This window comes from Thalassophryne amazonica, chromosome 18 (assembly GCF_902500255.1).
Source record: "Thalassophryne amazonica chromosome 18, fThaAma1.1, whole genome shotgun sequence".
NCBI lineage: Eukaryota > Metazoa > Chordata > Actinopteri > Batrachoidiformes > Batrachoididae > Thalassophryne > Thalassophryne amazonica.
This window is the reverse complement of record NC_047120.1, coordinates 46,164,371-46,190,139: the sequence shown is the minus strand read 5'-3', so window position 1 is coordinate 46,190,139 and position 25,769 is coordinate 46,164,371. Positions and strand designations below refer to the sequence as shown.

Here is a 25,769-nt window from a genome sequence, read left to right as displayed (position 1 = left end):
ATGGCAGTCGACAGAAATTCTGCTGTGCAGGATGAACGTGAGGTCATTGATGACAGCCAGCGTGTGAGAGAGAAAACGCTCTGCTACTGTGCCGACTGTCAAAACTGTGGCGCTACAAGACTATTTAATTAAATTATACTTCTCTGAGTGCAGGACCAGTTATCAAATACATTTCAGATACTTCATGAGGGGACGGAAGGGATTTAGAATTGTTTCAGTTTTCAGAGTTCAGTATGTTGCTCAAGAACACTGAGCAAGACACACAGTCAACAAACAAACCACTTTACTACCTGAACTCTAAAATGAGCAATCAAAATAGACACAAGATAAAAACCTGGAAAAACTAGACCAAAAGACAGCACAGTGAAGCCACACCCACATTTTAAAGTATCAAATGTAGAGTAAATGTCACCTGAGATTTTAAACAGTCAAGTCTGGGAGCATGCGATAGTGTCACACTTCACCACATCCTTGAACTTGAACTTATTTATTTGGCACACAACTCGTCAATAACAAGACAATTCCACAGTGACATGTGTGACCAAAAAGGGGGTGAGCAGAAGCAAAGCTTATAAACGCCACCCCATATATACATACATACATATATACACATTACCTACCCCCAGAGCAAGCACACAGGCGACAGTGGTAAGGAAAAACTCCCTCTGATGTATTGAGGAAGAAACCTCAAGCAGACTAGCCTCTAAGGGGTGACCATCTGCTTGGGCCATGCTACAAACACATTTAACAACATAACCTCAAATCCCATTATCATAAACATATCAAGTGAACACTGTCGTCTACATACATATTTACATACATATCCTCAACACCACAAAATCACGCTGGGTCCTTGATGCCAATCACTCAGGCAAACAACCGGTCCATCCATCCCCTTGACTTCTCAAGCCAAGGGGATCTTCACCACATGGCCAAAATGTCAAAGCTGACATAAAATCACAATGCAAGTGATACTCTTCTTCTGAGTTTCCTTAAGCAAGCCTTCGTTCGTCATTCAATCGGTACCCAAGGATCCTCCAAAGAGACCTTGTACCAAAGACATCCAATCATTGCCTTAGGACACTGGTTAGTGTCCAAGTCTCACAACCATACAGTAAGACAGGCAGCACCAGGACCTTAAAGACTTGGGCCTTCATTCTCCTGCAAATACATCAGCATAGCCAAACACCTCTGTCCAGTGACCTCAGGACTCCATCAGCTCTTCCCATATGTCAAGTTCACCAACAACATAACATCTAAATTCATTTCCATAAAATTTGATATTTTCTCATAGATTAGCCTGAAGATAGAAAGTTGACCCTAATGATTGACCTTCATTATCAACCAATCCTTACCTCCCTTCCATAGGCCCATTGTATCTGCCAAGATTGATAGAGATTAAGACATAAACATAGATATAAACATAGTCACATGGAAACCAAGCCAGTGGCATCACGAAAAATTTAATTTCACTGCCACCTTAAGCCATATTAAACATAACAAATGGCACGGTCTGGAAAATTAGTAAACATTACTACGTCATTTATCTTTTACTGAAAAAAGCATAATTGTACCCTGTATAGCTATTGTGATCTGAACTGATCAGAACTGGCATGGAGGCCTCACTCAGACTCACCGATATCCCATGTGTCTTGATTATTTGTCTCTATCTCTTTGCGTCCAATCATGTACCAGATGCAGGCCATCCAGTGGGCCAGCAGGGCAAAGACGGACATTAGTAAGGTCAGAACCATGGCACTGTACTGAGAGTAGCGGTCCAGCTTCTGAAGCAGACGCAGGAGGCGCAGCAGTCGTACTGTCTTAAGCAGATGGACCAAAGATGTCTTGGGAGGGCAGGGCAATTAATAAGGAGGCAAAGAAAGGAGGAACATACTGTTTAGAACAAATTCCCTTTGTCGTGTTCTGGAAACTAATTTCAGCGTTATCGATCTACACACACAACTGAATATCACAGCTTGAATCCACACCTCCAACTAACTAAGTACTTTGTTCTGGTCTCACAAGTGGGCAGTTAAAAATAAAGCCCCAAAGATGCCAACTCATGCATTTCCAAATTCTGCACATTTCAGAGCAAAGTGGTTTGTCATCAGTACTCACCACGGTGATGTTAAAGGCATAGAGGAGGTCAAAGGGCAGTGCAGCCACCAGATCTACAAAAAACCACGTGGTGGCATAGTGGATGCAAATGGACCGCGGCTCATATACCACCTGACCCGACTGGCTTACGTAGGTTGTACGGAAGTTGAGGATAATGTCTGTAAACACAAAGGATTATGTTAATTAAAGTGGACATAATATGCACCTTCTCAAAAGTGGAGCCCAGTGAGCAAAACGTAACATGTCCCCATGCAATGTCAGAAGAACCCCCCGCCCCAAATAGATAAAAGAAAACAAAGACATCTGACATGTGCACATGTACCACATGACAAGCAGAACAAATCAATCACACCACATTTCCAATTCTAACTACTTGAACTGCGTTTTGAAAGCAGGTTGCTTTCTTTGACAAGGCCAGTACCTTTTTGTAGCTGTGTGGACTGAGACGATGCCAATAAAGTGTCTTATCAAATGACCGAAACAGGTAGCGTGCCTGGGAATCAAACCCAAATCTATATATCAGGAGTCCAACTCATTATCCCACTGATCAACACGCTCTAAAATGGCTTAAAATTAACGCAAGAGGGAACAGCGTGTATTTGTGGTCATTCCCATGTGAGCACAAACCAGGTGGCGATGTGGAGCAGCTGGAACACGTTTGTGTTTAAAGGCATCGATATGGAACAGCGCATTTGCCAGACAAATAATCTAACTCATGTTTCAAAGCAAGCAACCAATGAGCAGAAGTCAGAGTGTCTGATCTCATGTACTGTAGAAAAAATGGCACCCGTCATCCCAGCTGTTGATGCATAGCGAGAGAGCTCATCACTCAATAAGTATTTAATGTATGGGGTGTTGGAATAATGATTATTATGGTGGTAAAATGACTGTATATAAAGGGAACACAAGCCATGAGGAGGAACACTTGATTTGGTGGTTGTGATTGATTTCCAGCCATGCTGGGGAAGATCAGGTGTGTCAGGACTTAGCAAATGGGTGAGGAGCATGTCACATCATATGTACGTGGTCCCTGCGCGTGGAGTTGGGCACCCTGGAGCTTGGAACTCCTGAAGATACTTGTGTGATGGGTGGAGCAACATTTGGTTGGGGATGGAACTGGGTCGTGTACTAAATTTGGTTACTGAACTAGCACTGGCCTAAATTCTGGTTGTCCTTTCAGGCCATCTGTCCTTGTGAACACTGGACTATGTGTGGTTTTCAGGATTCCTCAATTCTATGGCCAAAGCAGATGGTCATCCTACTGGGTCTGGTCTAATTGAGGTTTTTTCCTATTGTGACTGGAGGATCTTTGTGGCTGGGACGGCGGTGGGATCAAACCTCGGACTGCTTGAACTAAAGACCAGAACTCTACCAGGTCAGCCAAAGGAGACTTCCCCATTAGACAAGCTAGCGGGAACATCTTTTCAATCCGGATTTCACCTTGCTACATACCTCCCCACCATTTTTGACTTTGTCCCGAAGTCACAGGTGCATTTAAGCATGTTCTGTGACTACCCACATCCTGCCGACAACACCAATTGTGACCGGAGGACCTTTGTGGCCAGGACGGCGGTGGGATCGAACCTCAAACTGCTCGAACTAAAGACCAGAACTCTACCAGGTCAGCCAAAGGGGAATTCCCCGTTACCCAAGCTAGCGGGAACATCTTTTCAATCCGGACTTCACCTTACTACACTATTATTAAAAAATGTCTGAGGTAGTCTTTCTTTACCAATGTCACCAATTTGCTTGCTCATGGGGTGGGTAAAGTTTTAACTTTGCCCATGTATTATATCTATATTGTAATTTTGGCCGTATCAGTAAATTGGATTGACACTCATTATTCCAATTAACTAAGAAGTGACCAAGATGAAGTTTGCAGACAAAAAGAACAAATGGATTCTGGCCTCCCTCTGAGTAACAGGCTGATGGATTGAGAAATTTGACAAGACCTCCAAATTAAATCAATGTTGATTTATACCATCAATTCATCCCATGGCTGCCAGCATTTCAGAGATTTATGGTCATGATCAACTGGGAGAAGTAACTAATAGAGACCCAGGAGATTCTACAAAATCCATCTCGCCTACGGGGTTAAAAGGGGGAAACAGCATCTTGGGATGCTGGAATGCTGGAATGCACGAGCTTGCGATGACAAGAATATGGATGGATGGAACGGCACAATTGAGTCTGATGATTACCCCAAAATCAAATTAACAAATGCGTCCTCTCTTTCCAGCCTCACCTAAAATAAACAGCATTTCCACCACAATGTCGCTGACGATGGTGGAGCGTGCCGTCGCGTCCGTGACATACGTGGTGAAGCTGACATTGTAGGGCACGGTCACGGCCACGTAGAAGGTGGCGAGCAGAATGAGCCAGTCCCACAGGGCCTTGGATAAGCTGTAATGGAGCAGAATGAAGCGGGACTTCTCCACTGTTGCCACCTTGTACTCGGGCACCGTGGGCTTATCAAACACGTTCTGTTAGAGGCAAACACAGGGAGGGAAGAAGGGAGGAAAAGAACAAAAGCCTCTTGAATTTCAATCTGCAGTTGATAAAGGTACAACACAGAAATGCACACTGGAGAAGCTGCATACATGAATATCTTGATAAGCAGATGGTCAGGAGGTGAAGTGCTTGGGGTTTTTTAAGATAATCAGATGGACACTGTGATGCCAGGATTTTTGTGGGGAAAAAGGGGATAAAAATGTCAGCGGTCAGCGCCTCTCCTGTGCACTGACCACTGATGTTTCTGCACACTGCAACGGATATGATAATGTTGCGAGTTATCTGTTCTGCACAGCCGTGCACAGACAGTGATTACTTTGTTAAATGATTGAGAATTAACATTGCACAATGACAGGAAAAGTGCTGTGGTCAGTCAGGGGGAAAGCCTATTGCCAACACTGCCACCTGGTAATTTCAGACATTGCTTGACCTTTACTTGACTTCAAGCATTTCAATATCATGAGTGCTTTAAGTCTCAGCTGATACAGCACAAAGACAGCTGTGCCAGTCCAACAAAATGAGAAGGTCCAGAATACTGACTGTGCACTACTGCGAGTTTCAAAGGTTATCCTCGTTGCGTCATTGTTTTTTTTTTTTACTGGGAAAATCAAACTGCAACACGTATGAACGGTTATGGCCGATGAGCTGGGGAGTTCATTTGACGCATAGTGAGGCGGCAGGTCTATAATGCGTGTGTGTAGTTGGAACAAAATACCCTTAACCATGTTTGGAAGTCGGCAGGAGGAGAAGCTATTACCTTTGAGAGTGGTGAGAAGAGTGAGGAGAGATAAATGAGCCATAATCCATCCAAAAACAGTGTGGTGATTTCACAAATGAGAGAGATAAAAACAATTTTGTGTGATTGTGTTCAGGAGCACTTAAATTGCTTGTGAGTATAGAGGGAACAGATCGACTCCACCGGAAAGTAATTGGGAGACGGTGGCCAACCATTGCTTTTACTTCAAAATGAAAAGAAAGATGAGAGGGAAAAAAATGACTCTCTCCCAATCTCATGAAGCAGGGAAATGTTTAAACTGCTCAAAATAACTTATCATATGGAATATTACATTACAAAGACAAGATGCACTTGAAATCCCTCAAGTTCTGCCAAATATTAAGGTCCCAAGAACCCTTATAAAAACTAGAGCGCAAATCTGCATCAACACTAGTTTCCAACTCCACAAAATTTTACCTTGGAAAAAAATTTCAAGGTCAACGTTTTGTTTGAAGTGGCTTTTCATAAGCTAAATTAGATGTTCATGCACTTGAATCAAAGTTTTTTGTGGTGTTGTCAGGTTTGTTTGTTTTTGTTCAAAGTTTTTGGTTTCTGAATTCTTTTTCATATAATTTTCACAGAACATTGGTCATTGCTTCTATGCACAATTTGTCATTGCTTCTGGGCACTTGGTTTCTGGCTGTTAACTGGAAGATAGACAAGCAGTCATAAAATGGGAACCTCCATCCAATTTTAGTGGTGTAGGTAAATCCATAACAGAGAAATGAGAGTGACTGAGGCACTTTTGATTGAGATATAATGCAAAATATACACCAAATGGACTTTTCAATATTAAATTCAAATGTCGACAAAATCCATAATCCGGATCAGATCCGGATCAAACTTTGTCAAGTGATAGTGAGTGCCAGTCTGCACCTCACACTCACATATGAGAGTGATTGGTTTGTGTTTGATTAAAATATAATGTAAAATATACATTATTGGTTTTCAATGTTAAATTTAAATGGCCGCAAAATCTGTAATCCGGATCAGATCCAGATCAAATGTTGTCAGTCGATAAAGGATACCATCCTCAGGGGCGTAGCACCAAATTCTGGGCCCTAGGTACTAGCCATATTTAAGACCCCCCACCCCCACCCCCCCACTCCCACTGTTATGTTCTTTTTTCTTAAGGCAAACACCAAATTTCTAATGCGTAGTCAAACCAGGTCTAAATCATGTATACCTTAGATCACACCTGAGAGTCAGAACCCTTTTTAAAGTTGGGGGAGCAATACTGAGTTGGGGGTCTGGGGGACCAAACTGCACCATTTTCTATAAAAATGGTGCAATTTGGTGCATTCCCGTCTGTTAAAATGCACAGGAATGCACCAAATTACACCATTTTTCTAGAAAATGGTGCAATTTGGTCCCCCAGACCCCCCATCTCAATATAGCTAGCTTTCAAGCTCACGTCTCTTTTCAAAGAATTTGGTTAGGAGCTGCTTTCCCTCATTTAGTTTTCCTTCCCTGTCCTTTTTTCTCTTCTTTTTTGAAATACGGACTTTGATTTTTTTAGGAAAGACATTTTATTTCAGCCTAAACACTAGGGCTACAACTAACGATTATTTTACTAATCATTTCATCAGTCGATTATTTTTTTCAATTAATCGTTTTGTTTTTTTACTTACATGTACGTTTTGCCATTATTTCTTTAAGTGAGTTATTATTAAAAGGCCTTTGTCACACAACATTAACGTTTGACCTTGTAACAAAGTTATGTTATATTCTCGTCAAAAACATACCTGGAGTAGTGTTTTGTTTTATTTTGCATACGAGGGCTGTCAATAAAGTAACGGTCCTTTTTATTTTTTTCAAAAACTATATGGATTTCATTCATATGTTTTTACGTCAGACATGCTTGAACCCTCGTGCGCATGCGTGAGTTTTTCCACGCCTGTCGGTGACGTCATTCGCCTGTGAGCACTCCTTGTGGGAGGAGTCGTCCAGCCCCTCGTCGGAATTCCTTTGTCTGAGAAGTTGCTGAGAGACTGGCGCTTTGTTTGATCAAAATTTTTCTAAACCTGTGAGACACATCGAAGTGGACATGGTTCGAATAATTAATCTGGTTTTCAGTGAAAATTTTAACAGCTGATGAGAGATTTTGAGGTGATTCTGTCGCTTTAAGGACTTTTCACGGTGCGAGACGTCGCGCAGCTCTCTCAGGCAGCGTCATCAGCCTGTTTCAAGCTTAAAACCTCCACATTTCAGGCTCTATTGATCCAGGACGTCGTGAGAGAACAGAGAAGTTTCAGAAGAAGTCGGTTTCAGCATTTTATCCGGATATTCCACTGTTAAAGGAGATTTTTTAATGTAAGACGTGCGGGCGGATTGCAGCGTCAGCTCGCAGCCGCAGCGACGCTCCGTCACAGGAAAAACACCTCTGCTGGAAGCCTTAAGGACAAGTTGGAACATCTCCAGCTGATAAACAATTTCTCATATACTCACTCCACTGAAAGCCATCAAAAGCCAACTGGATTTTACAAATGGTTATCAACACGGAGGTGTTTTTCCTGTGCCGCCGCACCGCGCCGGTTGCGTCCCGACGCGCGGACCCGTCCGCACGTCTTTCATTAAAAAAAATCTCCTTTAACAGTGGAATATCCGGATAAAATGCTGAAACCGACTTCTTCTGAAACGTCTCTGTTCTCTCACGACGTCCTGGATCAATAGAGCCTGAAATGTGGAGGTTTTAAGCTTGAAACAGGCTGATGACGCCGCCTGAGAGCGCTGCACGACGTCTCGCACCGTGGGAAGTCCTTAAAGCGACAGAATCACCTCAAAATCTCTCATCAGCTGTTAAAATTTTCACTGAAAACCAGCTTAATTTTTCGAACCGTGTCCACTTCGATGTGTCTCACAGGTTTAGAAAAAATTTTGATCAAACAAAGCGCCAGTCTCTCAGCAACTTCTCAGACAAAGGAATTCCGACGAGGGGCTGGACGACTCCTCCCACAAGGAGTGCTCACAGGCGAATGACGTCACCGACAGGCGTGGAAAAACTCACGCATGCGCACGAGGGTTCAAGCATGTCTGACGTAAAAACATATGAATGAAATCCATATAGTTTTTGAAAAAAATAAAAAGGACCTATACTTTATGGACAGCCCTCGTATACAACCCCTGGCAAAAATTATGGAATCACCGGCCTCGGAGGATGTTCATTCAGTTGTGTAATTTTGTAGAAAAAAAGCAGATCACAGACATGACACAAAACTAAAGTCATTTCAAATGGCAACTTTCTGGCTTTAAGAAACACTATAAGAAATCAAGAAAAAAAGATTGTGGCAGTCAGTAATGGTTACTTTTTTAGACCAAGCAGAGGAAAAAAAATATGGAATCACTCAATTCTGAGGAAAAAATTATGGAATCACCCTGTAAATTTTCATCCCCAAAACTAAGACCTGCATCGTATCAGATCTGCTCGTTAGTTTGCATCTAAAAAGGAGTGATCACACCTTGGAGAGCTGTTGCACCAAGTGGACTGACATGAATCATGGCTCCAACACGAGAGATGTCAATTGAAACAAAGGAGAGGATTATCAAACTCTTAAAAGAGAGTAAATCATCACGCAATGTTGCAAAAGAGGTTGGTTATTCACAGTCAGCTGTGTCTAAACTCTGGACCAAATACAAACAACATGGGAAGGTTGTTAAAGGCAAAGATACTGGTAGACCAAGGAAGACATCAAAGCGTCAAGAGAGAAAACTTAAAGCAATATGTCGCAAAAATCGAAAAATGCACAACAAAACAAATGAGGAGCGAATGGGAGGAAACTGGAGTCAACCTCTGTGACCGAACTGTAAGAAACCGCCTAAAGGAAATGGGATTTACATACAGAAAAGCTAAACGAAAGCCATCATTAACACCTAAACAGAAAAAAACAAGGTTACAATGGACTAAGGAAAAGCAATCGTGGACTGTGGATGACTGGATGAAAGTCATATTCAATGATGAATCTCAAATCTGCATTGGGCAAGGTGATGATGCTGGAACTTTTGTTTGGTGCCATTCCAATGAGATTTATAAAAATGACTGCCTGAGCAACCCAGTCAAGTCGAAGATTCAAGCTTCTCTACTATGGAAACCACCTGGACAACTGAGAGCCTACACAGAAACATGACTGCCTGAAGAGAACATGTAAATTTCCACAGTCATTGATGATATGGGGCTGCATGTCAGGTAAAGGCACTGGGGAGATAGATGGCTGTTATTACATCATCAATAAATGCACAAGTTTACATTGATATTTTGGACAACTGAAAGGATGTTTGGGGATGATGAAATCATTTTTCAAGATGATAATGCATCTTGCCATAGAGCAAAAACTGTGAAAACATTCCTTGCAAAAAGACACATAGGGTCAATGTCAACGAGCAGATCTGATTTGATGCAGGTGTTAGTTTGGGGGATGAAAATTTACAGGGTGATTCCATAATTTTTTCCTCAGGATTGAGTGATTCCATATTTTTTTCCTCTGCTTGGTCTAAAAAAGTAACCGTTACTGACTGCCACAATCTTTTTTCTTGATTTCTTATAGTGTTTCTTAAAGCCAGAAAGTTGCCATTTGTGTCAGTTTTGTGTCATGTCTGTGACCTGCATTTTTTTCTACAAAATTAAACAACTGAATGAACATCCTCCGAGGCCGGTGATTCCATAAGTTTTGCCAGGGGTTGTACATACATCACCGACACACCACAAAGAGATTTCTATCAGGTTTAGATGCCTGCAGCAACCATCTCAACCACTGACAACATATTACAGCAAGAGTCCACGAAAGTATTTTAAAGGCCTGACGAAAGTGTGTTATATTTAATAAGATATTTTCATGAAAAAAGACACAATGTGCAGTTTACTGCATTTTATTTTTTTCTTGTGTAAAAACACAGCTTAGATGTGGTTTGACTGAAACAAATTGTCATTAAACTTAAATAAAACAGGGATGAAGTGGAGGTTTAAGAGTCAATAGGTGTTCACAGGAAACAGTTATTTCTATATTTATTTATGTTCATTGTTAGTTGGTTTAATCTTTTCTGTTTTATCAGATTCTTTTTGTCTGCTTCTCTAAAACTGTATTGTGGCATTATTAGTTATTATTATTACTTTATTGTTGCTGTTTATATTATTATTATTATTATTATTATTGATATATAAACAAAAATGAATGAATAATGAATAAAATGAATAAAATATTACAACTTGTCATACATTTGACTCTTTTATGACAACAAACGCTGAGCCATGAATTATTATACAGAAAACAAATGTGCTGACAGCTGCAACAGCTTAATGCTAACTTTAACATTGAAAACGCCATAGACATGCTAATGCGTTAGCATCGGTCCCGTTTTTAAGTTATAAAATACATCTATCAACTGTTTCAGAAGACCATAACAGGTCAGATTAACATAAAAAGGTAAACATTACTCTCAGACATATACTCTTTGGGGTTTTAGTGGGGAAAAATTAGATTAAGCGAAATAAAACACTGAATCAACAAAGCACCAGATCGAAGCACTGCTTTGATCTGCGAATCACTGCTTCGATTGGTTCAATGTTCAAAGCAAAGCCGCGCTGCAGAAACGGTTGATTTATATGGAAGAAACAAAACATTTGCGGTAAAAGAAAGTTATTTAACAACTAACTGATGACTAAATTAGTTGACAACTATTTTAATAATCGATTAAAACGATTAGTTGTTTCAGCACTACTAAACACCTCCTCTTTCTGTCAGATCCCGTTTGGGGCGTGTGTGTGTGTGTGTGTGTGTGTGTGTGTGTGTGTGTGTGTGTGTGTGTGTGTGTGTGTGTGTGTGTGTGGGGCGCAGAGTGCCACCTGTGTGCCTGGACTAAACCACTGTACAACTGTGCAGGGGTGGAAGGGCCCTCAGAGATCTTTCAATATTATTGTTAGAGCAGAATTATGTTTTGCAACATTTATACATTCATTCTAATTATATTCTTTTACAACATGAATTGTATGGACATTAATAACATGCCACACAAAAATGTATTTAATGCCAGTTTTTTGTGGGCCCCCCCCCATGCTCTGGGCCCTGGGTACATAGTACCCTTTACCCCCCCCCCAGTCCGACGCCCCTGACCATCCTACATAACACTCTCAAATATAAAAGAAATTTGATCTTTTTTGACAGTTATGCATTTTTGAAAATTCATTCAATGTAAAAGATAGGGATTTTTCCAAATTTCCAAAATTTTTTCCTGACTTTGACCTTTAACCTATAACTTTGAAATTGTAATCAGTTCTTGCCTATCAGGATATGAATCTTCAGTAAAAAATTTCATAACAATATATGAAAAATTGTGGGCTCCAGGCTGTTCACAAACATAAAACATAACCTCCTCCAACTTGGCTGGCAGAGGTAAATATAGCATCTGTAATAAAAACCCCAATTAGTACCCTCACACACAAATACAAATACACACACGCCCAGATACGTAGCTTTCTTGAGACAGCTGGTCTGTGCATTTCCCTCACACCTTACTCTTTCAACTGCATTTCCCAGCATGCCTGAGGCCTTACCACAAATTAAAAAGTAGATTGTGAATGACAGGAATGAGGATAAAAGCGTGGCTTTCCACAAGAATCAGGCAGTAAACAATCCCTCAGTTTGCTAAAGAACAGAATCTATTCCAGATCTGACTGTACTGCAGAGACTGGATCATCAGCCTTGTATTTTTATCCTCCAATCTTAACTTTTCTTTCCAAGTGATTTCTCTTGATAATAGAGCAATGCTGCTGCAGAAGCGCTGAAATCATTACAGCTCTGCTCCGGCTTAAAGCCGCATTCCTTTTAATGCAAGCTCAAAATCAAGTATTGTTTACTTCCAGAGTTATAGGGGCGGTCAGCAATTTCTGCTTGAACTTGTTTAATAGAAGAATTCATGCAAAGTCCTTAAACAAACACACACATAAAAAAGAGACTTGGAACAGATTGCGTATGAAGCCGATTATGGTTGAGTAATTCTAGGTCAGTCAAATTTTATATAGATAGATAGCTTTTATTATCGTTGTCATTACAACAACGAGATTTCTGCACTCACATTCCACATACAAACAGCAATTAATCTACAATTATTACTTGTTTACCGTAATAATGGCACACATCAGAATTAGGACAACACATACGAGGGCTGTCAATAAAGTATAGGTCCTTTTTATTTTTTTCAAAAACTATATGGATTTCATTCATATGTTTTTACGTCAGACATGCTTGAACCCTAGTACGCATGCGTGAGTTTTTCCACGCCTGTCGGTGACGTCATTCGCCTGTGAGCACTCCTTGTGGGAGGAGTCGTCCAGCCCCTCGTCGGAATTCCTTTGTCTGAGAAGTTGCTGAGAGACTGGCGCTTTGTTTGATCAAAATTTTTTCTAAACCTGTGAGGCACATCAAAGTGGACACGGTTCGAAAAATTAAGATGGTTTTCGGTGAAAATTTTAACGGCTGATGAGAGATTTTGAGGTGATACTGTCGCTTTAAGGTCTTCCCACGGAGCGGGACGTCGCGCAGCGCTCCCAGGCGCTGTCGTCAGCCTGTTTCAAGCTGAAAACCTCCACATTTCAGGCTCTATTGATCCAGGACGTCGTGAGAGAACAGAGAAGTTTCAGAAGAAGTCGGTTTCAGCATTTTATCCGGATATTCCACTGTTAAAGGAGATTTTTTTTAATGAAAGATGTGCGGGCGGGTCCGCGCGTCGGGACGCAGCCGGCGTGGTGCGGCGGCACAGGAAAAAACACCTCCGTGTTGATAACCATTTGTAAAATCCAGGCGGCTTTTGATGGCTTTCAGTGGAGTGAGTATATGAGAAATTGTTTATCAGCTGGAGATGTTCCAACTTGTCCTTAAGGCTTCCAACAGAGGTGTTTTTCCTGTGGCGGAGCGTCGCGGCGGCTGCGAGCCGACGCTGCAATCCGTCCACACGTCTTTCATTAAAAAAATCTCCTTTAACAGTGGAATATCCAGATAAAATGCTGAAACCGACTTCTTCTGAAACTTCTCTGTTCTCTCACGACGTCTTGGATCAATAGAGCCTGAAATGTGGAGGTTTTAAGCTTGAAACAGGCTGACGACGGTGCCTGGGAGCGCTGCGCAACATCCCGCTCCGTGGGAAGTCCTTAAAGCGACAGTATCACCTCAAAATCTCTCATCAGCCGTTAAAATTTTCACCGAAAACCAGCTTAATTTTTCGAACCGTGTCCACTTTGATGTGCCTCACAGGTTTAGAAAAATTTTTGATCAAACAAAGCGCCAATCTCTCAGCAACGACGAGGGGCTGGACGACTCCTCCCACAAGGAGTGCTCACAGGCGAATGACATCACCGACAGGCGTGGAAAAACTCACGCATGCGCACAAGGGTTCAAGCATGTCTGACGTAAAAACATATGAATGAAATCCATATAATTTTTGAAAAAAATAAAAAGGACCAATACTTTACTGACAGACCTCGTATACATTTGACACTGTTTATGTGCACTAAACTTGAAACAGTCCGTTTTCCAAATTGAGGTGATGTGAGTGTGTTGGTAGCCGCTGCAACTGAAGTTGTGCCGCCTGCCAGCTTGGGAAGAACGGGGGCCTGCCGCGGGAGTGGGGGGGCAGGAAGAAAGGTAAAAGGAAAAACTGGAGCATGCTTCAGTCCATGTGTAAGTCAGTTATTGTCTTTGTGGGTTGAGATAAGAATGGAGCCAATTGATCTCACCAAGGCCTGAATAAATTCTTCTGGAGATAAACAGTGGGCAACTGACCTTGAGGCTAGATAGTCTGTAGTGTTGCTGCTGAGCAGTGAAAAACACTAACAGTTCCACTTGAACAGCCAAATCCCAATTATGAATTAAGAATATTCACCGGCCTCCGAAACCTTCAGCTTCAATTGCAAGGCATGCATCAGCTCCAAGGTGTCATCCAATTTGCGTCTGAGTTCAAGAGTCAACGCAATCTGAGAATGCACTGCCTTGCTAACCTTGTTAATCATGACGGACAAGCGAGGGCCCGTGGTTCTTGATGCCGCCATCTTGCCAATTTTCTGGTAGATCAGGGCAGCACATAAGCCAAAAAGTATGAGACCAAAAATGAATAAATCCTCGACATCCTCAACGGAGAAAGGCGCCAAGCATGCAACACACCAAGACCCCCAGGAGTCGAGGACATAGCCCGCAGGATACGTTCCATCTGGGCAGGTAGGATCCCCCGGTCCTGACCTTCTTGTAGAAAAAATGGTATCAATAGCGTTCAGAGACAAGCTGATCAATTCCATGGTTAATCCAATAGTAGTCCAATAGATCCAGAATCCAATATAGTTTTGAGGAATTCACAGTCTGGTGAAGTAGGGACTTGAAGGTTAAAGGCAGAGAGATAAGGGAGAGTGGAGGAGATGCGACCCAAGCTACTGCAGCTATCTGCAGTAGCTTTGATAATCTATGACCATCCCCCCACAGTGTTGTAGAATATGCTTAAATTTGGTGGTATGAAGAAGTGACAAAATGGAAAACATTATGCGATAATGGATTCTTGATAGAGTCCTTCATAGGAAGGGTTTAACTAACAGACATCTGTGCCAGTATAGTTGTTATATTTGGTGATGAATCTCCAGCTTTATCAACAGCGTGAAGTGAGTTCGCCTAACTTACAGTTGTAACAAGGGTAGACAGAACCTTGAGGAACCTGTGTCACCACTGTGATAAACATTGAACGCTTTCAGCAGATGGTGATGGATGACGGGAGACTTAACTATCAATCACATCACAAATGCTGTTGGAATCTCCAGTTAGAGAGTGGAGAACATCCTGTATACACAACTTGGAATGATAAAGGTCTGTGCTTCATTTGTCAACTCAGGATGACTGCTGGGTCCTTCACTTTGATACAAAGTTAGAATCTGTGCAGCAGAAAAATGCATCTTCTCTTATTCCAAACACAGTCCAAGACATTTCATCTATAGGGGAAGTGATGACCTCAGTTTTCTTCCATGCAAAGGGAACTGTGTTCACATCTTTAACTCGCTTCAAAAGGGCCAAACCATTAAGAAGCAAAACCATGCACAGTTACTGAGGCAGCTACACAATGCCATCAAGACAAATGGCTCAGGAAAGCTGAAGAATGTGGCCTTCTTACATCAGGATAGTGCCCCAGCTCACAAGACGTAGTTGCCACAGCTGCTGTTGGTAACTGTGACTTGCACTATACTCTCCTGATATGGTACCATCTGACTTTTATTTGTCTCAACACTTGTAAGAAATATTGCAGCAATGATAACATAATATATCCATTTGATGGCTTTATTGTCCATGAGGATTAAAACTTGTATGCTAAGAGGATCCAATAGCTGTAGCACTACAGCAAGAAGTGCATAAACATTAAAGTAGAAGAAGAGAAAGTCCTAAATAGGCTCTGAGGGTCCATTGGTGCTGGAGGATATCACCAGATTCTGTACTTTGAAGCAGATTGGTGCCTTAGACTCAATTGTGAGGGATGCTAATTTGACGCAAGTTACATCCCTCGCCAAGGCCCGCATCCATTTACAGTTGGGTGGACTGGAACAAAACCAATAAAGTGTCGTGTCAAAAAACCCAGACAGGTAAGATGACTGAGAATCGAACCCAGTGAACTACCTGCACTACACATCAAAGAGGACCAAGTTAAAAATCTATATTATGTAATTTTCCACAGACCCTCATAATCTGTTTTGAGTCTGATCAACATCCAGAATAAGCTGCACACATTGTCAAATGCCTTTAACTCTTCCAAAGGACATTATTAAGTACAACAAGGCTGCATTACTGATATAACTGTCATATCTGTCAGAGAGATGTTGTTAAGAGGTGTGATGGTCGGGTACCAACCCTCCTATGTGATTCCAGTGTGGTTTAGTACGGGGAACTGGGACATGGTGAATCATGGGGCACAGTGAGTCAGTAGCTATATCTGCAAAACTACATATATATTTGCAGCAGTTATGCCATATTTTTATGCATAAAGACATCCCCCTTATAAATTAGTGTTTTGTTTTTGGATACATTAAGGGTAAAACTAAGTGGCAAGTGAAGTCAGTCTTTTTACTATCAAAAGTAAATTTTGAGGATGTCAGTGTCTTTGTATTTATTTCTCACAACAGAGGAAAGGTGGCCCAAAAAATTTTGTTAGTTCAAAGACTAAAACCCCGTCCAACTGATGAGTATGTGTTATGTCTTCTCCAGACTATCAGCTATTTGATAACATGACTCATGTGTCACATCCACCCGGGGCACAGTTAATCAGTCTAGAAAGTGATTTACTAAGCCCCAGTATCAAGTGGATGACAAATATTACTTGTTGCAGCTTATACATTTATTTTTTCCCCATGAATTATTTCTATAATTTTTGTATATAAACAATTGTTTTCACGTTTGAACAGAAATGACGACAGTTGTATTTATAATAGTTTCTAAAGTACTTATATCTCTATATAAGACACTCACACATTACATAGCTGGTTTGCTGGATTACAGCTTGTATATGCATCAGCATATATTTCATCATTTTAAAGAAATCTTTATAATCATGTGTTTTTCATTATATTCTAAGTTGATTCACTGTGCCCCGTGAATTAGTGTCCGGGGCACAGTGAATCAAAAATTTTAAAATTGATTTTAAACAACTGTAAATTACACTTGGGGAAGAAGCAAATAACACACCCTTATAAACAATAACTTGCTGTATTAAATCCACAATAGAATGACCTAAACCTATGCATAATGTGTTTATGCTGCCACAAAACATTTCTGATCCACTGTGTCCCAGCTTCCCCAAAATGTGAGAATCTATTTTGAAACATCCCCAACACATCTTATGTTTTGTTGTGGTTGAAGGCCAAAGACAAGTGGCAATCATAGAGAGATCCATTATGCTTTTCACAAGGAGGAAGCCTCTTCCTGATAAACAGACCTGCCTGAGCCTCTCATTGCCTGTAATGGTGAGTTAGGATATGAATGATACTTGGTGGTCCCGGACATGTGCACAAACTGGTTCGCTGCATGGAGGCTTGTCAAAGAAGAGCTCAGCTGTGACGGGTATCTTGGCTGTGTGGCACAGGAGGTGCCAGCTGTTATCGCTGATTGTGAGGAATGTATGCTGCATTTCAAAATAGTGAATCTCTGAATGTATTCAAAATATGTGCAGATTCTGGTGTACAAAGAAAGAAAGGATAAAGTACAGTGGAAGCATTCAGGACATTAAACTCAATATTATGCGCTCTCTGTATTTCAAAGTCAGGCGAAGAATTATTTGCATCATAACTTAAAGGGCTTTAAGACTGAACTCTTTTTCCCTCCATAGCCATTTGACAAGTGCACCGATTGAGAGAGAGAGAGAGAGAGAGAGGGGGAAAAAAAAGCAATTGCGGCTCTCCTCTGGGAAATAGAGCGGCTTCAAATAGAGTCTGAGCTACTTGCCAGGATGCCACGGATAATAGTAGCTGCTAGATTCATGGGTTGACAGCATCAAAATTGGCAGAACAGACATAGAATGCTGGCATTGGCAAGGAACCTTAAAAACTCTCATTTTTTTGCAGGTGATGTAATATTATAAATCATTCTTATTAGTTTTCAATCTCGACAGGGATGTGTAGAATTTCATAAACTGCAACATATTTCCAGTTGCAAAGGGTTGAATCTGTAATTTGGTTTATTAAAAGTCTGAGGAGTAACTATCACCCCAGTCTCTTCACCATCTTTTGATGGTTGCCCTCTCATTTAAAAATCCAGTAGTGACTCCGAGTTGCGCAGTTAAAGATAGCACCGTCCTTTTTTATTGTGTGATCGGCAGGCTACAAATAGACTCTCGGTCAGGGCCGACTGGATGGCTGTGGAGAGGAAGCAGCGAAAGGCACTGATGTTGAGACTGTTGAGGAAAAGGAGAATGATGGAAGGATGAGGGAGAGCGAGAAAAAGATGTATGAATGACAACCTATGGTTTCATTTAATGAACCATAGCTACATTTAAAATGTCTCTGAATGCATTTTAGCGAACACACGTTTCTGCATGGGCAGCACGACAGCTTAGTGGTTAGCACTGTTGGCTCACGGCATGAAGGTCATGGGATCAATTCCCACCTGTGGCCTTTCTGTGAGGAGCACATTTATGAAAATAAATAAAAGTACTTCATTTAGTCATATCTGGAGTCAGTTTGGGTAAACTGCTGGAGTCAGTTTGGGTAAATCGCCGCACTGCTGTGCTCACATTCAGGTGCAGCCTGATTGACTGAGGATTACACTGACTGCCTCTTCTTATGGTCCTGTGTCAGGGGAGGGCTGAGCTCCTGACACTGGGAAAGATCAAAAACTTGTAAAGATGTGAAAAAATAAATAATTACCCAGGAAAACAGAAAAGGATACACTAAATTTTATCATCTGCATTGTGGAGCAGTGACATTGTGCCATTGCTTGGGGAGAGCCCTGGACTATTGATGTTGTTTAAAAATGCAAAAGTACTTTTTATCCGATTACTAGATTAATCACCAGAATAATCGATAGAAAACTCGATTACTAAAATAATCAATAGTTGCACCCCTAGTCATAAATACTGTTTATTACAAGAGAAGGCGAGTAAGCATGAATCCCTGTTGACAAAGACACAAAAGGTAAAGGGAAACAAACTCAAAACCGGCTATGGCATAATGCAATCTGCAATCTCACCACTAGATGGCACTAACTCCCCCACAGTGTAGCTTTAAATGACAATATGTGGAGTTTACATTTCTTCATGTCAAAGCTGAACTCTGACGTAAATATCTTTAATCAGAATACTCATACAATTCAACAGATCATTCTCATGAATCAAGACATCCATATAGATGCCAGATTTGACTGTTACTAATAACCTTTGGATATCTATAATGTGATCCTTATCTACTAATAAATATTTCAAAACAAAAGTGGTTGCCAAAGAAAACAGCATATGAGACACATGGTGACACAGTGCACAGTCAGAGGGGTGGAGGCGGGCAGATGGATGGAAGACGAAAGTAATCGAGCTGTAGCAAAAAAGTGGGGGGAGGAAAAGTGAGACATAATAAAAAGAAGGCAAGAATGCATGAGGACAGATAGGCAATGAGAGAGAGAGCGAGAGGGCACAGTCCAAAGACATGAAAGTAGGTAAGTAAGTAGGTAGGTAGGTAGATAAGTAGAAAGATAGATAGATAGATAGATACACTCAACAAAAATCTAAACGCAACACTTTTGGTTTTGCTCCCATTTTGTATGAGATGAACTCAAAGATCTAAAACTTTTTCCACATACACAATATCAAAATTTCCCTCAAATATTGTTCACAAACCAGTCTAAATCTGTGATAGTGAGCACTTCTCCTTTGCTGAGATAATCCATCCCACCTCACAGGTGTGCCATATCAAGATGCTGATTAGACACCATGATTAGTGCACAGGTGTGCCTTAGACTGCCCACAATAAAAGGCCACTCTGAAAGGTGCAGTTTTGTTTTATTGGGGGGGATACCAGTCAGTATCTGGTGTGACCACCATTTGCCTCATGCAGTGCAACACATCTCCTTCGCATAGAGTTGATCAGGTTGTCAATTGTGGCCTGTGGAATGTTGGTCCACTCCTCTTCAATGGCTGTGCGAAGTTGCTGGATATTGGCAGGAACTGGTACACACTGTCGTATACGCCGGTCCAGAGCATCCCAAACGTGCTCAATGGGTGACATGTCCGGTGAGTATGCCGGCCATGCAAGAACTGGGACATTTTCAGCTTCCAAGAATTGTGTACAGATCCTTGCAACATGGGGCCGTGCATTATCCTGCTGCAACATGAGGTGATGTTCTTGGATGTATGGCACAACAATGGGCCTCAGGATCTCGTGACAGTATCTCTGTGCATTCAAAATGCCATCAATAAAATGCACCTGTGTTCTTCGTCCATAACAGACGCCTGCCCATACCATAACCCCACCGCCACCATGGACCACTCGATCCACAACATTGACATCAGAAAACCGCTCACCCACACGACGCCACACACGCTGTCTGCCATCTGCCCTGGACAGTGTGAACCGGGATTCATCCATGAAGAGAACACCTCTCCAACGTGCCAAACGCCAGCGAATGTGAGCATTTGCCCACTCAAGTCGGTTACGACGACGAACTGGAGTCAGGTCGAGACCCTGATGAGGACGACGAGCATGCAGATGAACTTCCCTGAGACGGTTTCTGACAGTTTGTGCAGAAATTCTTTGGTTATGCAAATTTTGTTATTGTTTCAGCAGCTGTCCGAGTGGCTGGTCTCAGACGATCTTGGAGGTGAACATGCTGGATGTGGAGGTCCTGGGCTGGTGTGGTTACACGTGGTCTGCGGTTGTGAGGCTGGTTGGATGTACTGCCAAATTCTCTGAAACGCCTTTGGAGACGGCTTATGGTAGAGAAATGAACATTCAATACACAAGCGACAGCTCTGGTTGACATTCCTGCTGTCAGCATGCCAATTGCACGCTCCCTCAAATCTTGCGACATCTGTGGCATTGTGCTGTGTGATAAAACTGCACCTTTCAGAGTGGCCTTTTATTGTGGGCAGTCTAAGGCACACCTGTGCACTAATCATGGTGTATAATCAGCATCTTGATATGGCACACCTGTGAGGTGGGATGGATTATCTCAGCAAAGGAGAAGTGCTCACTATCACAGATTTAGACTGGTTTGCCAACAATATTTGAGGGAAATGGTGACATTGTGTATGTGGAAAAGGCTTTAGATCTTTGAGTTCATCTCATACAAAATGGGGGCAAAACCAAACGTGTTGCGTTTATATTTTTGTAGATAGCTAGATAGCTAGATAGATAGCTAGATAGCTAGACAGATAGCTAGATAGCTTGTCATTACAACAAGTGCAACAACATTTCTTCCCACACAGTCACCTCAGACAAAAATAAAATTAATCCACAGTTATTACAAGTTGAACATAATAATGGCACACATCAGAATTAGAACACCCATACGTATACATTTCATTGTTTATGTACGCTAAACTTTAAGACAGTCCGTCATCCGAATTAAGGAAATGTGCATGTGGGGGGGGCAGCAGTGTTCCGCACAGCCGCAAGATTGGGGGGAGTGGTAAGGAGGAGGCAAAGGGGAGTAGTAGAGGTGGTGGGGGGGGAGATGAGGTGTGCGTCATGAGTGCAGATGAGATGAGTTCGTATCAGTCAGATGAGTTTTTGTCAGTGTTTGCATAATGTCTGGAGTTGCCTTGAGAACAACAGACTGTCTGTCAGGGAGGGCAGAAGATAAGAAGGCAGCCGAATGGTTCACCAAAGCCGTAGAAATTCTTCTGGAGGAAAACAGCGGGGCGTTTTGACCTTTGGAGGCTGATAAGCCTGTCATGTTTAGAGTTGAGCAGAGAAAGCACATTTGCAGCTCCTCTAACCAACCAAATCCAATTTTGAGTATTCCCTGATCTCAGACATCTTCCTTTGCAAGGCAGACATTTGCTCCAAGATGTTATCCAACTTATGTCTGAGTTCAAGGGTTAACGCAGTCTGAGAATGTACAAGCTACTTTGTGTGCCTTCACAAGATGAAAACCATCAGTGAGGGACACAGGCCTGGTTTTTGTTGTGACCTTTAATAAACTAAAAATGAGGAATACAATGGTTTGGTTCTTGGTAAGCGGCAGTAAATTACATGAAAGAACCGGGTAGAAATAACACTGCTCAAACGCACATGCACAGCGTATCATTTCCTGCAGTAAATCAGTTATTATTTTTAAATTTGTAGAGTACTAAATAAAATCAGCTAAGAAGATAATGGCCACTTACCATATCAACCTCTTTGGAATAATTAAAATGAGCTTATTAGCTTGCTAAATTTTGCTAGTAACAGTTAACTGGCATGAAGAGCAAGCATTGTTACCATGGTTACCCTCAGTAACTACTGGTACAGTTATAGAAATGCATGTTTGTAATTTTGAAAACTTACAGACTTATTACAAATGGTCTAATGGGACAGAGCAATAGCAAAGTGCAGTAACAAATTAGCGCTAACGACATGGGTCAAAATGAGCCATTCTCATGTGCATCTATGAGTTACGCTACTTTTCTCAACATTTCTGTCATTTTATCATCATTTCTTACGACTTTCATGTCTTAACAGCAACAGCACAAGCTATAAAACACTAATTTAGTGTTCACATTATGATTTTACGATTTATGAACATATAAATGAAATGCACCATTTGAGAAGTGCATGAAGAAACTGTTGAGAGAAACTGTGTCTATTAAGTCTGAGGCTGTGAGCACTGGAAAATATATTTGTCTGTGTGTAGCCTTCTAAAAAACTGTCTGAAATACAAACACAGAGGATAAGAAATTGCTAGATGCACATGCATTACGAACCCACCTCCATATGTGTGTCATGTTTGGTGGACAGTGAAGTGTAACTATACATTTTGCCATTTGATCTCAATGACTTTGACCTTTTCCAATAAATGGAAATTGGACCAAAGACTTTGGAGGAGTAGGAGAAAAAATTATTCATATAAACAGTGCTTAAATGACAACACAATATTAGTTTAGTAAGAAAGGTAAAAAGCAGGAACAGTGGGGGTTACAATGTTTTTGTTTATATCTTTAAATTTGTGTTATGTTTTATTTTTGGTGTATATACATTAGATTACAAAAAAAAAATTAAGTGCGAAAAACAAATACAGAGCAAGCTGCGGACCTTCACTGTATAATTTAATATCCCTGGACGGTACATTTTGCATATCGGCGGCTGGCATGAGAGTGAAAAAGAACGAGTGTAGGTGTGAATAACTGATAACTGGGATCCAAAGCACTGTGAATCACTTTTATGATAGCTCCGTGTTGATATTGTGCCATATGTTTTTTGCTGCTCTCCTCAAAGTGCAAGTCATCACTTACAGTCTGCCTCCATATCTGTGTGAATTATTTTGCATTTGCACATGCACTTTTACAACAAATGTGCACCTGCATGTACCATTCCAGTGCCATCTGCAAGTACGTGGGATTGGAAACGTGGCAGCAGGAGTTTTGGCAAACATTAGAGCAGGTGGCAGCACACTGATTTTCAGGATTGCACTTTCAGGATGACAGGTCAGCCTTAACCCTCTGGGGTCTGGGGGCATTTTTTTGGACAGTTCACTCGCCTGGCATAAATGTTTTATTATTGCTGTTAACAGCTCTCCCTGCATCCCACAATCAAGTTTTATGTCTTTTTTTCAGGACAACCTGTGCTTTCAGAATATACAACCCCTGGCAATAATTATGGAATCACCGGCCTCAGAGGATGTTCATTCAGTTGTTTAATTTTGTAGAAAAAAAGCAGATCACAGACATGACACAAAACTAAAGTCATTTCAAATGGCAACTTTCTGGCTTTAAGAAACACTATAAGAAATCAAGAAAAAAAGATTGTAGCAGTCAGTAACGGTTACTTTTTTAGACCAAGCAGAGGAAAAAAAATATGGAATCACTCAATTCTGAGGAATAAATTATGGAATCACCCTGTAAATTTTCATCCCCAAAACTAACACCTACATCAAATCAGATCTGCTCGTTGACATTGACCCTATGCCATGACATTGACCCTATGTGTCTTTTTGCAAGGAATGTTTTCTCTTTTAAGAGTTTGATAATCCTATCCTTTGTTTCAATTGACATCTCTCGTGTTGGAGCCATGATTCATGTCAGTCCACTTGGTGCAACAGCTCTCCAAGGTGTGATCACTCCTTTTTAGATGCAGACTAACGAGCCGATCTGATTTGATGCAGGTGTTAGTTTTTGGGATGAAAATTTACAGGGTGATTCCATAATTTATTCCTCAGAATTGAGTGAGTCCATATTTTTTTCCTCTGCTTGGTCTAAAAAAGTAACCGTTACTGACTGCCACAATCTTTTTTTCTTGATTTCTTATAGTGTTTCTTAAAGCCAGAAAGTTGCCATTTGAAATGACTTTAGTTTTGTGTCATGTCTATGATCTGCTTTTTTTCTACAAAATTAAACAACTGAATGAACATCCTCCGAGGCTGGTGATTCCATAATTATTGCCAGGGGTTGTATATGTTTTTGTTGTGTGTTATAAGTGTAATAAAGGTTTACAATCAAAAATAGGCAAGTAAAAAAAATAAAGCAGAAAATAATTTTCCACACACATTTATTTTCCACACACAGCAAACTATAATAAACAACTGTTTTGACACTTTATAAAAGTAATTTGAGGTCTTGTGTGAAAGACTGTACAACAAAAAGGTTCAAACAATAAACACAAATGCACATTTTGAGCAATATATACAAAATGGTCTATGTGTTTTGTTGTCCATTGATATGGTAAACAGTGCCTTACGCAGAGAAAGCAACAGAGTTATCCATTAACATTCACATGCAAACTAGTGGAGCAATCCTGATAGTTACACACTCTTTGTTTGAGCACGTGAGATTGTCATCAGAGGCTCTCCGTGTGCTCCTGCTTTCACTGATCGCTGTGCGTAATGGCGCAGGGCGCACTGAGTATGTACTCATAGTATGTACTCATTGGAGCACCCAGGGAGCTATTCAAATGGGCCAACTAGTAACATATCACTCCTGAAAATGATCTTTGGCTTTTCACGTGAGGAAAATCTGCCCTACAATTGGATTTTGGAAAAACCATGTGACGGTGAACCAATTCCGATTGGACACTCACATTGTGCACGTCATCACACAGCTTCTATGAGGATTACAAAGATGGCCGCAGAGTTAACTTTTCAGCAAAAAAAAAAAAAAAAAGAGTAAGTTTCTATCTCATATCATTCAAAAGTTATTTATAATTTAGTAAAGCTTGGTCTTAGCCGTCGTATATGACGGCATCGGCCCCAGAGGGTTAAAACCAACAGCTCAACGTACACTTCTGGAAGTGTTAAGTCTGCTGGCAGCTCAGATTATTATTGTCTGCCTTTTCAGACAACGTGTCAGTGTTGGCTTGATTGTTTTTTTCTTTCTTTCTTTTTGCTGTTGCTTGAATTCAGAGCAAACAGTATTTTTTTTTTTTTGAAAAAAATTTAATGCATCCCTAGTCCCTTAAAAAATATAGAGTAAACTCGACCCTATCCTCCTTAAATGCTTTGGTTGGATTATACGCTCATATTCAGAATAACTCATGAAGTTATGGATGGATTATTATGTAATTTTTTATTTTTCCCTTTTTTGTGGTGGAGGTGGGGAGGCAGACTGGAACCAACTACTTAAATTTTGGGTTACTCAGGATTTCAATATCTGAATATTTTCAACATTTGGCTCCTATGACAAATTAAATAAATTCAACTAAATGTAAAACTTGATACAAGGTCACTGAGACTCGGTCCTT

General features: G+C 41.0%; 1 protein-coding gene across 2 annotated transcripts in view; it reads right to left on the bottom strand.

The window, feature by feature from the left end:
- The window catches only part of kcnh4b (potassium voltage-gated channel, subfamily H (eag-related), member 4b), an 84,120-nt gene that overhangs the window by 31,896 nt on the left and 26,455 nt on the right, over window positions 1-25,769 (bottom strand). For both annotated transcript variants that reach the window (XM_034194016.1, XM_034194017.1), the window contains exons 5-7: window positions 4,364-4,601; window positions 2,119-2,276; window positions 1,637-1,844 (exon numbers count right to left, since the gene is read on the bottom strand). In XM_034194016.1, the coding sequence (XP_034049907.1) occupies window positions 1,637-1,844; window positions 2,119-2,276; window positions 4,364-4,601 (604 nt within the window). The remainder of the gene's footprint in view (window positions 1-1,636; window positions 1,845-2,118; window positions 2,277-4,363; window positions 4,602-25,769) is intronic.